Source organism: Pterocles gutturalis, unplaced genomic scaffold (genome assembly GCF_000699245.1).
Source record: "Pterocles gutturalis isolate BGI_N339 unplaced genomic scaffold, ASM69924v1 scaffold33135, whole genome shotgun sequence".
NCBI classification, from domain to species: Eukaryota; Metazoa; Chordata; class Aves; order Pterocliformes; family Pteroclidae; genus Pterocles; species Pterocles gutturalis.
The window spans coordinates 1-12,321 of NW_010139316.1; the positions used below are offsets into that span (position 1 = coordinate 1).

The 12,321-nt window shown below is 39.7% G+C and overlaps 1 protein-coding gene across 2 annotated transcripts; it reads right to left on the minus strand.

Moving 5' to 3' along the window:
* Positions 1–848: 848 nt before the first annotated feature.
* PLIN2 (perilipin 2) lies at positions 849–11,996 on the minus strand. 2 transcript variants are annotated; one of them, XM_010083308.1, is made up of 8 exons: positions 11,944–11,996; positions 11,665–11,860; positions 10,921–11,003; positions 10,126–10,411; positions 9,617–9,801; positions 8,732–8,866; positions 7,763–8,053; positions 849–1,415 (listed from the first exon to the last, which is right to left on the minus strand). In XM_010083308.1, exons 1-8 carry the CDS (start codon positions 11,971–11,973, stop codon positions 1,281–1,283), a joined length of 1,341 nt encoding a protein of 446 aa, XP_010081610.1. In that variant the 5' UTR covers positions 11,974–11,996; the 3' UTR covers positions 849–1,280. The 2 variants fall into 2 exon arrangements, with proteins under 2 accessions (XP_010081610.1, XP_010081611.1); XM_010083309.1 differs by lacking the exon at positions 849–1,415 and having other exon boundaries at positions 7,359–8,053.
* Between the last annotated feature and the right edge of the window lie 325 nt (positions 11,997–12,321).

The window sequence follows — 12,321 nt, forward strand, 5'->3', positions numbered from 1 at the left end:
GTTCTGGGCCGCGGTTGGCCGGGGCGGCCTGCAGAGGGCCCTTCTGATTTGAACCATTTTGTAATCGGATTAAAAAATTAAACGGGAAAAACAAGTAAAACTCGCACCGGCAGCAGGCTGTGCGGTTCAGACTTTTATTCCAAGGCATTTCAGTGACCAGGCTCCAGCGTTTTCACGGCAGGCAGGTGTGACGCTGCGCGAGGGCAGAGTGCCGAGGGCGAGGCTGCGCAGGGTCGGGCCGCGGCGGTACGAGGGCAGCGCCAGGCGATCTCCAGGCGTGCTGCAGTGACCCTGGCAACACCGAGGATGTCTCTGCGGGAGTTCAGCCTGATCATCGGAAAGAAATTAACAAACCTGCTTCCGTTTCAGCTCCCACTCACCCCAACTCCTGCAGAAGTCACTCTGTGCAAGCAAATGCGGATTTGACATTCCTTAGCAGATATTTGATTAAGATTTTACTTAAAGATCATCATTGTCACCAGAAGTATCCCTACCTTCAATTCTCTTTTTTTGCTATTTTCTTTTGTCCCACATCTGTTCTTATCTCTTCATTCCCTACAGTACTTTTTACTGTACTCTTTTTCCCTTTCCTTTTTAACTGACATCCTTACTGCTGGAAAACTTCCCTTTTAAAGCAGTTACTGCCTTCTCGTGTCAGGCCCCACAGCTGATGGCATCAGGATGACCAAAATTTTTGCACACAGAAGGCATGTAGAGAGAAAAGGAGACCTTTTGTGCGTGAAGCACTCTTGCCCAAGGGAAGCTCTACACTTCTAAGCTCCGTAGGTACAGAGCCTAACAAAAAGAGCCTGAAAGAATTCTGAGACGGACAACATCTCATATCCCTTCCAGCAGCAAAGAGGTAGATGCAAAAGTGCTTTTCATGTAGACTGAAAGGGGAAATTTTATGGGCAAATCCTCATCAACTCCTTTTGTTGGCAGTCCTTTATGCAAAGCACTGGAATGTTCTCATTGCTGCTGCCAGCAGGAGAACAAATAATTAACAAAGATTAGATCACTTGGATACACTAGGTAGGCTATACCTGGCTTGTAGAATGGGATCTTAACACCCATGCTAATGAGTTAATGTACCATGCAGTCCTTAGGTGAAAAAAAAAAAAAAAAATTTAGAATTTTGATGCAGCTAAGTGAAACAGTAGTGATTAAAAAACCATATCCCCAAAATACCTAAGCTAGGCAGGTTCATCTTTAAAAAGGAGAAACGTAAGTTAAACATGGCAAAAGTACATTGTATCAAAAAGACATTTTTATGCTTCTCTTTATTCAGCCCTTTGCCCTGTAGTATAAGGGCCATTTGTGCGTGAAAAGTCTTGTTGATCATCTTCATCCAAATCCAAAATGTCTGGGATATCATCTGGCTCTGAAGACAGGTCTGCAATAGTGAAATCTGGGACCTGTGTAGGAATAAAATTTCAATCAATTTAAAAGTAAAACTGAATAAGTTTGTGCAGCACTCCTCACTGAAGTCAGCAGGCAAAACTTGTCAGCAGCTCTAGAAATCAGACCCAAAATACTGAATACAGAGTGAAATATGCTTAGTCACATATGAAAAACACAGCACTAAGACAGACCAAATACTGTGCTGCATGTAGATCAGTTGCATAGAAGACAGGATTTTATAGCAGAGATAGAACAGAACTGAACTTAGTGGAACTCGTGACTGGAAAAGTAAGAAATTAAGTTTTTAAACTTACTTTGCCTTTCTTCTTTCATTGGGAGCAATGGGCTATTCAAAGGAACCCACCCTGAGGAGCTTAATCCAGATTGCTCTGTACTGCTCTGCCTGCGTACCACATCAAACCTTTCCTGAGGAAACAAATATCTGGAACTGCAATCCCACTTTGGCCTCTGTTTTAACTCCATATATTGTATTCTGTAGTGTTAAGCAGCACCAGGTTTCAGGAGTTGCCAGAGACGTTAGTGGATGCATGAATGTTACACACTTCTAAAAATGTTGGCTAAGACACTTAGGAGATTAAGTCCCAACCCTTAAGTCCCCTTAGTAGGACTTGGATTACCTAGGCACTTTTGAAAAGTGAGATACAATTAAGCAGTTTACTTATACCCGTAAGATTTTTGCCCCAAGTGAAAAATACTTACTTCTATGGTTTGATTCATGGTTAGCTTTAATCCTGGTGATATGGCATACTTGGAACCAGCCACAGTATCAGCACGTAATGATTGCTGCATGCTGACAGGACTTTGGTGCTGCACGTACTAAGAAGCAGCAACTTGAAGAGCCTTCTGGGCATTTGTGTAACTTCAGTGCTAACTGGAAGAGCAGTTTTAATGCATTCCCTAACTGCAAAACACCTGGCTTATGACTTACTTTTATGAAAGATAGTATGCAAGACAAATCTATGCTTCGCCTACAATGAAGACATGGTGGAAGAACAGGGAACGCATCAAAGGATAACGGGATTACTGTTCCAGCTATCAGGTTGTAGATAGCACTGAACATGAATTACTCAGTTCTTTAGAAAGTAAGTAGCTTTAAGACAGCAGGGATTTATAAATATTAAAATATTAATTAAAACTTCAGAAGAATTTAAGCAGCATGTCATTTACCAGGCACGAGTGCGAATACAATGAAATGCATAGACAACTTGAAGAACCTAAGCTTGATCAAAATGAAATCAGTAATCTTTGTCTCCTAAAAAATCAAAAGGCACTAGGAATGAGGGAAACACATCTTTCTACCAGCAAGAATTATCTTGCATCTTTCTGCTTATGGCAGTTTACTTAAAACTCTAATTACTGTACTTGGAGAAATCAACAAGTTTTCCAGTTACCAGCACATGACCCTGTTATTTCATGCTGCAGTACAAATGGGGATATCTTAAGACTTAAGGCCAAGTAGCCCATATGCGAGCTTGTTTAAAAATGTGCTCTAACAGATTTGAACAAGTTGTTTTATTCTGTATCTACACTGAGCAGGGCACATGACCACGTTCAGTAACTGTGTCTGACCAATTATAATTTTCACTATATCCTAGGTTTAAGACACTTCTGTTACTTATATCCATGTTGTTTTTACTGGCAACAGATAAATTGCTCAAATTTCAGTTTGTGCTTTCAACATCTCCTTAATGCACCCATTAGAAGCAGCTGACTCCTTTAATGTACTAGGAAGATGTTCCCAGCCATGAAAGAATTTCAAATTGGACTGTATCTGGCAGCATCAGAGTAGAACAGGGTTGATGTCAGTATGATTTATCTCAGTTTTGAACATGCTAAATTGTACCAGTCTAACTAAAACAATGAAAGCCCTTGGTGGTTCAGTTCCATGTTACTTTTCACAGTTGATAGGAAGTCGAAACAAAGCAGTAAGTCAATTCTTGCAACAAAAAGGCCAGATGTGACTCTTCTTCATGCCATTTTTCTGTAAGATGCAGTTAGATCATTTACACAGAATAGTGCAAAACTTGCAAAATCCTTGCATGAAATAGTGCAAAACATGTCTTCATATACAAATGTTAATGTCAATACTAACCTTAAATTAAGCCATCTTTTCTTGCTTAATATGTTTTCAGAACTGAACCACTAATAATTTGAGAATGGTTCTTTGTGCACTTTTAGAACAAGCACTTAATTTTAGTCACCAGAGACTATATTATCCAAAATAAAAAATATTTCCATCTTAGTACGAAAAGAAATACATTTAACAAAACAATGTGCACAATACCTCCAGCAAGCTGTTGCATGTTACACTTTCTGATCATGCAAATGACCAGCAGATCATGCTTAAAAAGTAAGTTAGGTGCCATTTTCTGTTTTTAATTACATGGTTTACATAAGTTTTGGGTGGGTTTTTGGGGTGGGTTTGTTTTTAAATACAGATAAATAACTCATCATGTGTTTGCAAATGCTTTCACCTACTTTACTAGCTTCATACAATAACTGTAAGTTGCAGTTTGGAAAAGATTATTGCAAAAAAGTAATCTTAAAGAATGGGAGAGATTTCAAAATCTTTCCACTTTCTTTAGTTTGAGGCAAACTAGCTATATTCCTGCAACTCCAGCTCTTATACAAATTCTGCAATTTGCATTTGACCAATGTGTATGCTACTGTAAATATATTTGTGAAACTTTTATACCATATGGAACTATTTATGAATGCTTATATTTTAAACTTTTGTAGCAAAGGATTTTCAACAATGATAGAATAATAGTTCTGTTAAATGAGCCTTGAAAAAGGAAGTTTCAACTAGCATGAATTATTTTTGAATGATCTCTTAAAACAGAAACAATCATTTTCTGAAATCTAAATAAACCCTAAATAAACTTACCAGTGATAATTACTTTGTTAGTATTCTAACCTTTACCATCCCAGGTTTTTTTGTGACTAGCAGCCTTCAACACTATTCCATTTCATCTATTTTATCTGCCTTGCTGCAAATAGGATCAACTATTTCCTATAACTTCAAGATATCTGGTCTTTTCTTCAATAAAAGGTTCCAGAGAGATTTCACAGCTTTCTAGCCCAAGCTGTATCCTTGGAAGTGTATTTGGACTAAGAGCAAACAAATTTCTGTGCAGCATAGCTGAGCTGTTTGAGTTTTCAGCAATTATTGGCAGGCACGCCAGCTTCAGTCCACTGTGGCAAAAAAACCAAAGATGCCTTTGGAAGGTGTCACATCATTCTTGCCTCCAGCAGGCATTTTAATAGCCACTCTGTGTTAAAGAGAAATACCAAGTTTTGTCTGTAGACTTGTAATTAGAATAGAGTCTAGGGTACTAGACTACCAGCAAGAAGATATCCATGCAAGCTACAGTTGCAATTCAGTTTAAACATCCAGTGGTGTTCTTATTAGGAGAGTCTAATTTAAATTTCAATGAAGATACTTTTATTCAATATAATAAACTAGGAACATACTGATTTGTGCTATTCAGCGCTCTTTTCCTCCAAGGAGGAGTTCCTAGTTCTATTGGAGGGTGGATAGAAACTTATACACCTTTGGGGGGGGGTGCAGGATCGAATGAGACAACTGCACACCACAACAGCATGACTTGGGAAACCTGCATACAGCATTTTGGTATAACAGGCTATTAGCCCAACCAGTAAGTAGGCATTTAACCAGGCACTGCTCTATTTGCGGCCACCAACTGTAGGCCAGCTGTCAGATGTCAAAGTAACTTTTACACAGAAGCCACTCAACAGTGCATGGAGAGGGAGAAATTATTTCCAGGTCTAGACTGGTAACATTTTTCCTTGTTTTCTACTTCACCTGCTTGCTGACATTTAGTAAAGCTGGACAGCCATCTAAGAGTACAAAACAGTAGCACAACTTAAGGCAGAACAGAGAGATGTATTGCTCTTGCATTAATACTAAATAGTGCTGTTTATTTCCCAGTCCTCAAAAGACAGTGAACAGTTTAAATATCTTATTTGATTGACCACCTCAGAATGAAGGCCCATAGCCTTCAGATTTTAAAATAAGAATGGGAATTCCCTTCTTTTAACTGCCAGCTGCTCCCAGACCTTATTAGTCCTGTTCTGTTCCTGAGCACCTCTACAACAGTGGATGTGCTCTACAAATTTTATTACAAATTGAGATTAAAAAAGGGTATTCTCTGGCTGGACTAATTCAACACTTAAACAGAATTACTTGCTGGAAGAATTCCAGAAGTCTTAACTCCGGCCAAAGCTGGAAAGGAATCTCTCACCATCTCATGTTAATTTTGTGTTAAAGAGCCCCCTTACAAAAAGTATTTAAAAGTGGAAGTCACTGAATCTTTACTTGTAATCCTCTGTTGTAACATTTTAGTTTCATATTAAAACACAGTCTTCCTAACACGTGTAGACCAACCCTGGGTTAACAGCTAAACAGCCATCTCACACTAGAGGACTAGACTACATGTAATCTGCTTTAGCACCCACACTGTACCAGGTGGAGACATTGTTCCACGTAGCAACACATCACTAGGTGACAAGCTTCCTTTGAATTCCAGTTTTTGCTTCACACTTTGAAAATGGTGGCTAGCATTGCTACACTAAATGACTGCAACTCACAAGTTGCACAAGGCATGCATTAAGAATACAGACACAACTTACCTGGGCAGCCCTAAACCAAGAAAACTTATTTCTTAGTGACTGTAACTCTCTTCCAGGGGAGGGATTCACAGGATTTATTGAGAAACAATTCCAGCCAAGTAGTAGCTGAATGTTAATACATTAGTCACTCAAGTTCAAAAGAGGGTAAATAACGTGAACCAATTCCAAACTGGTGTTTGCATCTGAGAAGTATATACCGTTTATAGGGAGGCAGCAGCCAAAGCAGGTACCCAGCAGTCTCATGCACACAGAACACCTACTGCAAAGGCAGGATAGGGACATTTTTGTCCGTATCCTTCTCTTGTCAATATTAGAACACCCATCAGCTCACAGCTTAGGTCATCATTAAAGGCAGGCAACAGCAAGCACCAAAAAAGCAGCAGTAGAGCTAACACTGAATGGAGAGATGCACAGGAACTCAAAGGGAGGAAGGAAATGCTGCAGCAATATCTTACTTATCTATACATACACATACAAACACATTTTCAATGCATCTCTACTTCATCTGCATTTCAAGCTTGCTTTCTGCTGGACCCAGTTTAGAGGAGTCACAGAACAGCAAGTTACATTTGTTTTAAACACCACTGAAATGGAGACAGACTTTATCTACTGAAGCATTTATTACTAAAATACAAAATTAATTACAAAACAATGGCTACAAAAAAAAAAACAATGCACACAACAGCAGGCACTTAGGTACAAACAGCATGAATTATGTCTTAATCTTGTCTTTATACTGCATATTAAAAAAGTGTATGATGAACAATTTGGTCCATCACTGGAACAGGCTCCCCAGGGCAGTGGTCACAGCACCAAGCCTGCCAAGCTTCAAGGAGCACCTGGATGACACTTAGTCATATGGTTTAGTTCTAGATAGTCCAGTAAGGAGCAGGGAGTTGGACTCAATGATCCTTACGGGTCCCTTCCCACTTGAGATATACTGTGATTCTGTGGTCAGGTTACTGTGTTACACAATAGCTGAGTTTATATGGTTAATGTTAGCACTGTCACAGCACTTAAGTAACTCCAGCTGACTTGTTCAGAAACCCCACTTTCAGCTTTGGAATTCTGCACTCACAGAACTTTTGTCATGAATCATGTAGCAGTAGAATGAGACAGTCAAATCCATCATAGTCAAATGCGTGATTGGCAGCAAACACGGAATTTAAGCATACCTAGCTAGACTGCATGGCTTTTAAATGCATTTCATAGTATGTAGGCTTTTATATAATTCTGGTACAGATTAAGCTTAATCAAAAGCTTTTAGCTATAGTAGGTTCCACTTAGACTAATGGTATTAATACCATTAATAAGCATGGTGAGGTTTCTTAACTTGACAGACAAACAAGGCATCTCAACAACTGTAAGCTGCCAATATTTAGGCACCCAAGACAGTCTGAGTTTGTAGAGTGGCTTAACTACACAGGACTATACAACCCACATGTGAGAGTGTCCTTTCTCTGTATCATTCCCCTACTCCTATGTTTGTGGATTTTTCTCCAAGGCTTTTTTGACAGCTACACTTGCTAAGGCCACTTGTTTCGTCAGTCAGCAGAGTACATGCATGCTAGTCAGTTTATTCAGTAGTGTGTTCAGGCTGTTTGTCTTTCTGGCTGGAATTTTCCTCCCCTTCACCTTTGCTCTCAGCATGCTGAATGCCAGGCAGTTGTGGGTAAAAGGGACCTACCAGCCAGTTGAGTGGTGTGTTGTTAACAAGATAATCCATCACATCATCCAGAGACTCCTTCATTTTCTTCAGCTGTCCTTTGCTAGTGGTAAGAAAGCTGTCTGATAATTCTTGGAAGGAGGATGCTGCCCGAAAGCTCTGGTAGGCATCACCTGCCATTGACCCAACACTGTAAACCTGATCCTGCACATTCTGTGGAAGCCCCTGTAGGCTTGAGACCAGTGTGAGACAGGTGGTCTGAAGCTGCTGAGTGAGGCTCCGTGCAATAGCTAGAGTTCTTGACTCAATGTGCTGGAAACAAAAAGCATAACAGCACATTAGTATCTTTTTATGACTGTAGCAGCTTTATGTTGCTCAAGATACATAAAGAAGCAAAGTAAAAGGGATGAAAGTAAAGTAAAGCTATAGCAGGTAATAAAACAGGTCTGAAGTCTGAAGAGTCAGAGACTTTAAAGTACCTGATATTTCAATGCTCAAGTACTTTGTGAAACAGAAACATTGGTGGCTTCTACCCAGCAACAGATAAGCAAGCTCTTGTTTCACCTCTGGATAAGAAGTCACAGCAGGTCAGTATTTTTTCATCAATGAACCACAGTGAGTCTGTGCCTGTGACTGCTGTATGCTGAGAAATTGTTATTTCTGGTCTGACCGTATCAGACAAGTGAGTCCTAACTGATCTAGATATGAATGTCCCAACACAGGTTCACATGCTAAACAGAATGAGCATTCTCTTGAAAGGAGAATGAACCGCAGAATGTTTGCAGGAAGTAGGCCCATTTAAGAGTCTAGGCATGCCCTGCTTTTCATGGTAGTCACTAGTCAGCTGCCCTGAGCTTCAGCAACCATATTCTACATTTGTGTATAAGTTTCTGTGCTGTTAAGATGCTGCACACTTTGGGGACTGTTAGTTCGCCATTGCCTTACAGTATACAATCCATTTATTTCTGGTTTACATTTATATCTCTTTACCTCAGCGCTATGCAGTTCATCACCATCATTTTGGCCTGTATTTTTCTTCCATTCTACCCAGGATTGATAAAGCTTTTCCTGAGCATCAAGAAGTTTCTGATTGGCACTATTCATGTTCTTTCTGGCATACTCGATCTGAAATACAGCCAAATAAGTAAAGCAAGAATACAAACACTTTTATTAGGGCTACCCTACGTTAACTTCTTTGTAACCTCCTTTTTAAATACTTTAAAAGTTCGGTATAAAAAAAACCTTCAGGGAATATAAGAGTGTGTTCCTTCTCTTCAAAGAAAAAGAAAATGGAAACAGTTTTGAGATGTTATATATAGTGTATTTCCCTGTCTCAACTCTATCCCCCTCCCCCACTAGCATCCTACACAAGGATTTGAAAGTATATAAAAAAGCCATGACCCTTTATGCAGTTTGTCCTGTACAAAAGGGTATGTTTTTAGGTTAAGACCACTGAAGTACCCAGGAATGCTCAGAAATACCCACAGCAAGAAAATCAAGCCCATAAAGAAACCAACATTTTATTAACAAAAAGGATTTAAAGGACTGAAGTGTTTCTAAACTGCAAGACACTTTCTTCACTGAATGAAGTTTGTGTCAAACGCAGCACTCTAAAACAGGAATATCATTTTAAACATGTCACTGCTGTTTCTACAGTGCTTAAAATTACAAGCAATTGCAGGTTAGCTTACAGCCTGATTCAGGACCTCCTGAATGGTGGTGAAAAGCTCTGAATGGGAAATGCTTTACATTTAGATAATGCTTTCAGTCTAAGAGAACAATTCTAGTTTTCCTATGCCTCTTTTGTCTGTTTTCTGCACTCTAAAACTATGCCAACATTTGCTTTTTATACCTCAAGTGAAAGCTTAAACTTACCAGATTAACAGTGTGGTGTAGCTGAGAGATTGTCTCTTGACTTTTCTGTTTAGCATCTCTAACTTTGTTTAAGGCTTGTTGGTAGGCACGTATACGGACCTTTGAAGACAGGGATCCTAGTCTAACATAGTAGCTTGGTTTCTGAACTCCAACTTCAAAACCTTCAACTTTTGCAGCTTCTTTCTCTACATATGTAGAAAGAAAGCAAATTGACCACTGGAATAAAACTTAAGAGGTCTGAGGCAATTTTACTTGCTTAGTAACAGCTGAATACTAGACTTGTTTAGTAGTCCTTTAGCACCAGGGTAGGTTGATAGACCACCATATGTGGAAACCCTTACTGTCACACTGCTTCCCTCTGAAGAAGATGCTATTATAACCAGCAAGACAAAAAAGCAGTTTGGGAAGAACATGCCCCCTCCACACTGTGAATAAGTAATAAATGGATGATTGTTTGCTTCTCTCCAATCAAAGCATTCCAACAAAATCAAACCTTGAACTGGTCTTACCTAGTTCTGCTTCTGTAAGGGGAAGATACTGGTCTACAAGGGTCTCTGATTTAGTGAGCGCACTGTCCACTCCACTGCTCACCATTTGCACCACACGACTTCCCAGGACAGTGCTAATGCTGCCATTGACAACTGACTTTGTCATTTCTACGCTGTCTTGCATTGCTTCTTTAGTCTTGCCCACAACTCCAATGATTGTGTGAGCAACAGTTTCCTTGGCACCAGTCACAGTGGTTGTTACAGCTTCTCTGGCTCCAACAACTACATCCTTGGCGTTGGCCACAACCTGACATGAAAAACAGGTTGATTCATGAGAAATATTTCCTAGGGAGAGCTATGTAATCCAGGAAATAGAAATTTATGCTAAAGCTTGTACAAGTATTGGTTATCTAGGAGAAATTCTGGCCTGAGAACGTAGGTACCAGACAAAACAAAATATGATTACCATGCAGCCTTCAGCTCAAAAACACTTGAGTGAATGTAATTCAGGCAATTTGCTTCACACTGGGCAGAAAAGAGACAATAAGCACTCCAACTTTAAAAAAATATGCCCTCCAGTGAACAGCAGCTATAGATATATGTGTCAAATAGTGGGCAAATTTAAGAAAAGGGGTTTGATGGCCTCCCGAAGGCAATGAGCAATTCTACAGAAACACCTTTTACTTCCTCATTGCCTCTAAGCTGTGCTTCAGACACGGCTTGTTGACAGCTATCTCCCTGTATTTTTAGTGATAACAGAAAAGAGGAAGGGTGTATAGTTCTTCTGCTTAGCATATGTACATGGAAAGAACTTACCTTGTCAGTGGGTTGATTCAGTATAGGCAGTCTCTCTTCAATTTTGTCTAGACCTATACACGCATAGTTGTTGGCAACTACAACTATAAAAGAAATTACAATAGTTGGTTTTAATTTTTCTTCCTTGGTATAAACAACTCCAATTGAGAATTCCTCTTGAAACAGAGCTCATGCAACAGTGTTCTTAAAGTGGTTTCCTGCTTTTCAGTGAGATTTGAGGTAGCAAAGCCCAAGAACAAGGCAGGTTTACAATGCCAGAAAAAAAAAAGCTTATTTGTAGACAGAGAAAATCCATTCGATATTTTACAAACAACTGGCAGAACACACTGAAGCACCTGGCCTTCTGCCACCTCCTGCAACCTGGCTCCTGGTTACAACAGCCTTTTGACACAGTTGCCAAATTTAATCACAAGTTGTACTCAGTGAGAGGAAGTACAAAGTAGCATCTGAAACCAGGTGAAAGGTGAGGAAGGTGTTGAGTAAGAGACTACTTAACCATCTCGCATACCAAGAGGAATCAGTCAGTCTAGTATTACCAAAGCTGGAATCTGCTTTGGCTCGGGACTTTTTTTTTGTTAATCATACCCATCTGGAATCAGTTACTCATCAAGTCAGGCAACAGGGTGAGTCAGCTACCTGAAACAGCACTCCAGACCAGCATGACCATACTAAACTTTAGGTGCATCTGGTCATATAAAGCAATCAGTTGAATAAAAGTTATCAACAGCTCCATCTTTGCCTTACTTTGTGGTTCCAGTTTCTGGATGATAGGCATAGCACTTGTCATGGCTACCGAAGTAATCGTCTTCACTCCTTTCTCTGCTATCTCACATACTGACTTCAGACAAGGATAGTTATCCTTTGTGGCGATGTAAGCTGTGGACACCATATCATAGGTGGAGCTCACCAAGGGAAGGTTGACAACCCTTGATACAATGTTCTGTTTAAAAGAGAAAGAGGTTAGTTGACTCCTATTTTTCTGAACTAGACATTAAAAAAACTATGGGACTAACTCAGATGTACCTGCTGTGGATCAACTGCTGCCAAAGCCATTTTTTCAGGTCTTGAATCTTGCACAGCCTGTGAAAGAAGCATATCAGAGTTATGGCATCCACATATCCACTTGGTCTAATCACCAGACTTTGAAACCAGCAACTGTTTTGTAATCAACCCCACTGACCAAGTGGATAAGAATATTCACATTCTTGCATACAGGAATTACACTTTAGTATAACTTAGAAATACAAAACTTTGTTTCTTAATCACCTTGTTTGGTCTAGGCAATAGAGGTAAGGCACATGCAAGAGACAGGTTTTGAGGTACAGCAGTTCATTACAGAATTACCACAGAGTTAACAACTGGTGGAATAATTTATTTTTCTAGAAGAAATAGACACATTTG

Excerpts from the sequence above, each read along its gene's own strand:
- PLIN2 (XM_010083308.1), bottom strand. The coding sequence starts at position 11,973 with ATGGCTTTGGCAGCAGTTGATCCACAGCAG. Across the intron at positions 10,412-10,920 it reads TGAATCAACCCACTGACAAG|GTTGTGGCCAACGCCAAGGA; the intron begins GTAAGTTCTTTC and ends TTTTCATGTCAG. Across the intron at positions 1,416-7,762 it reads ACACACCACTCAACTGGCTG|GTCCCAGATTTCACTATTGC; the intron begins GTAGGTCCCTTT and ends ATTCCTACACAG.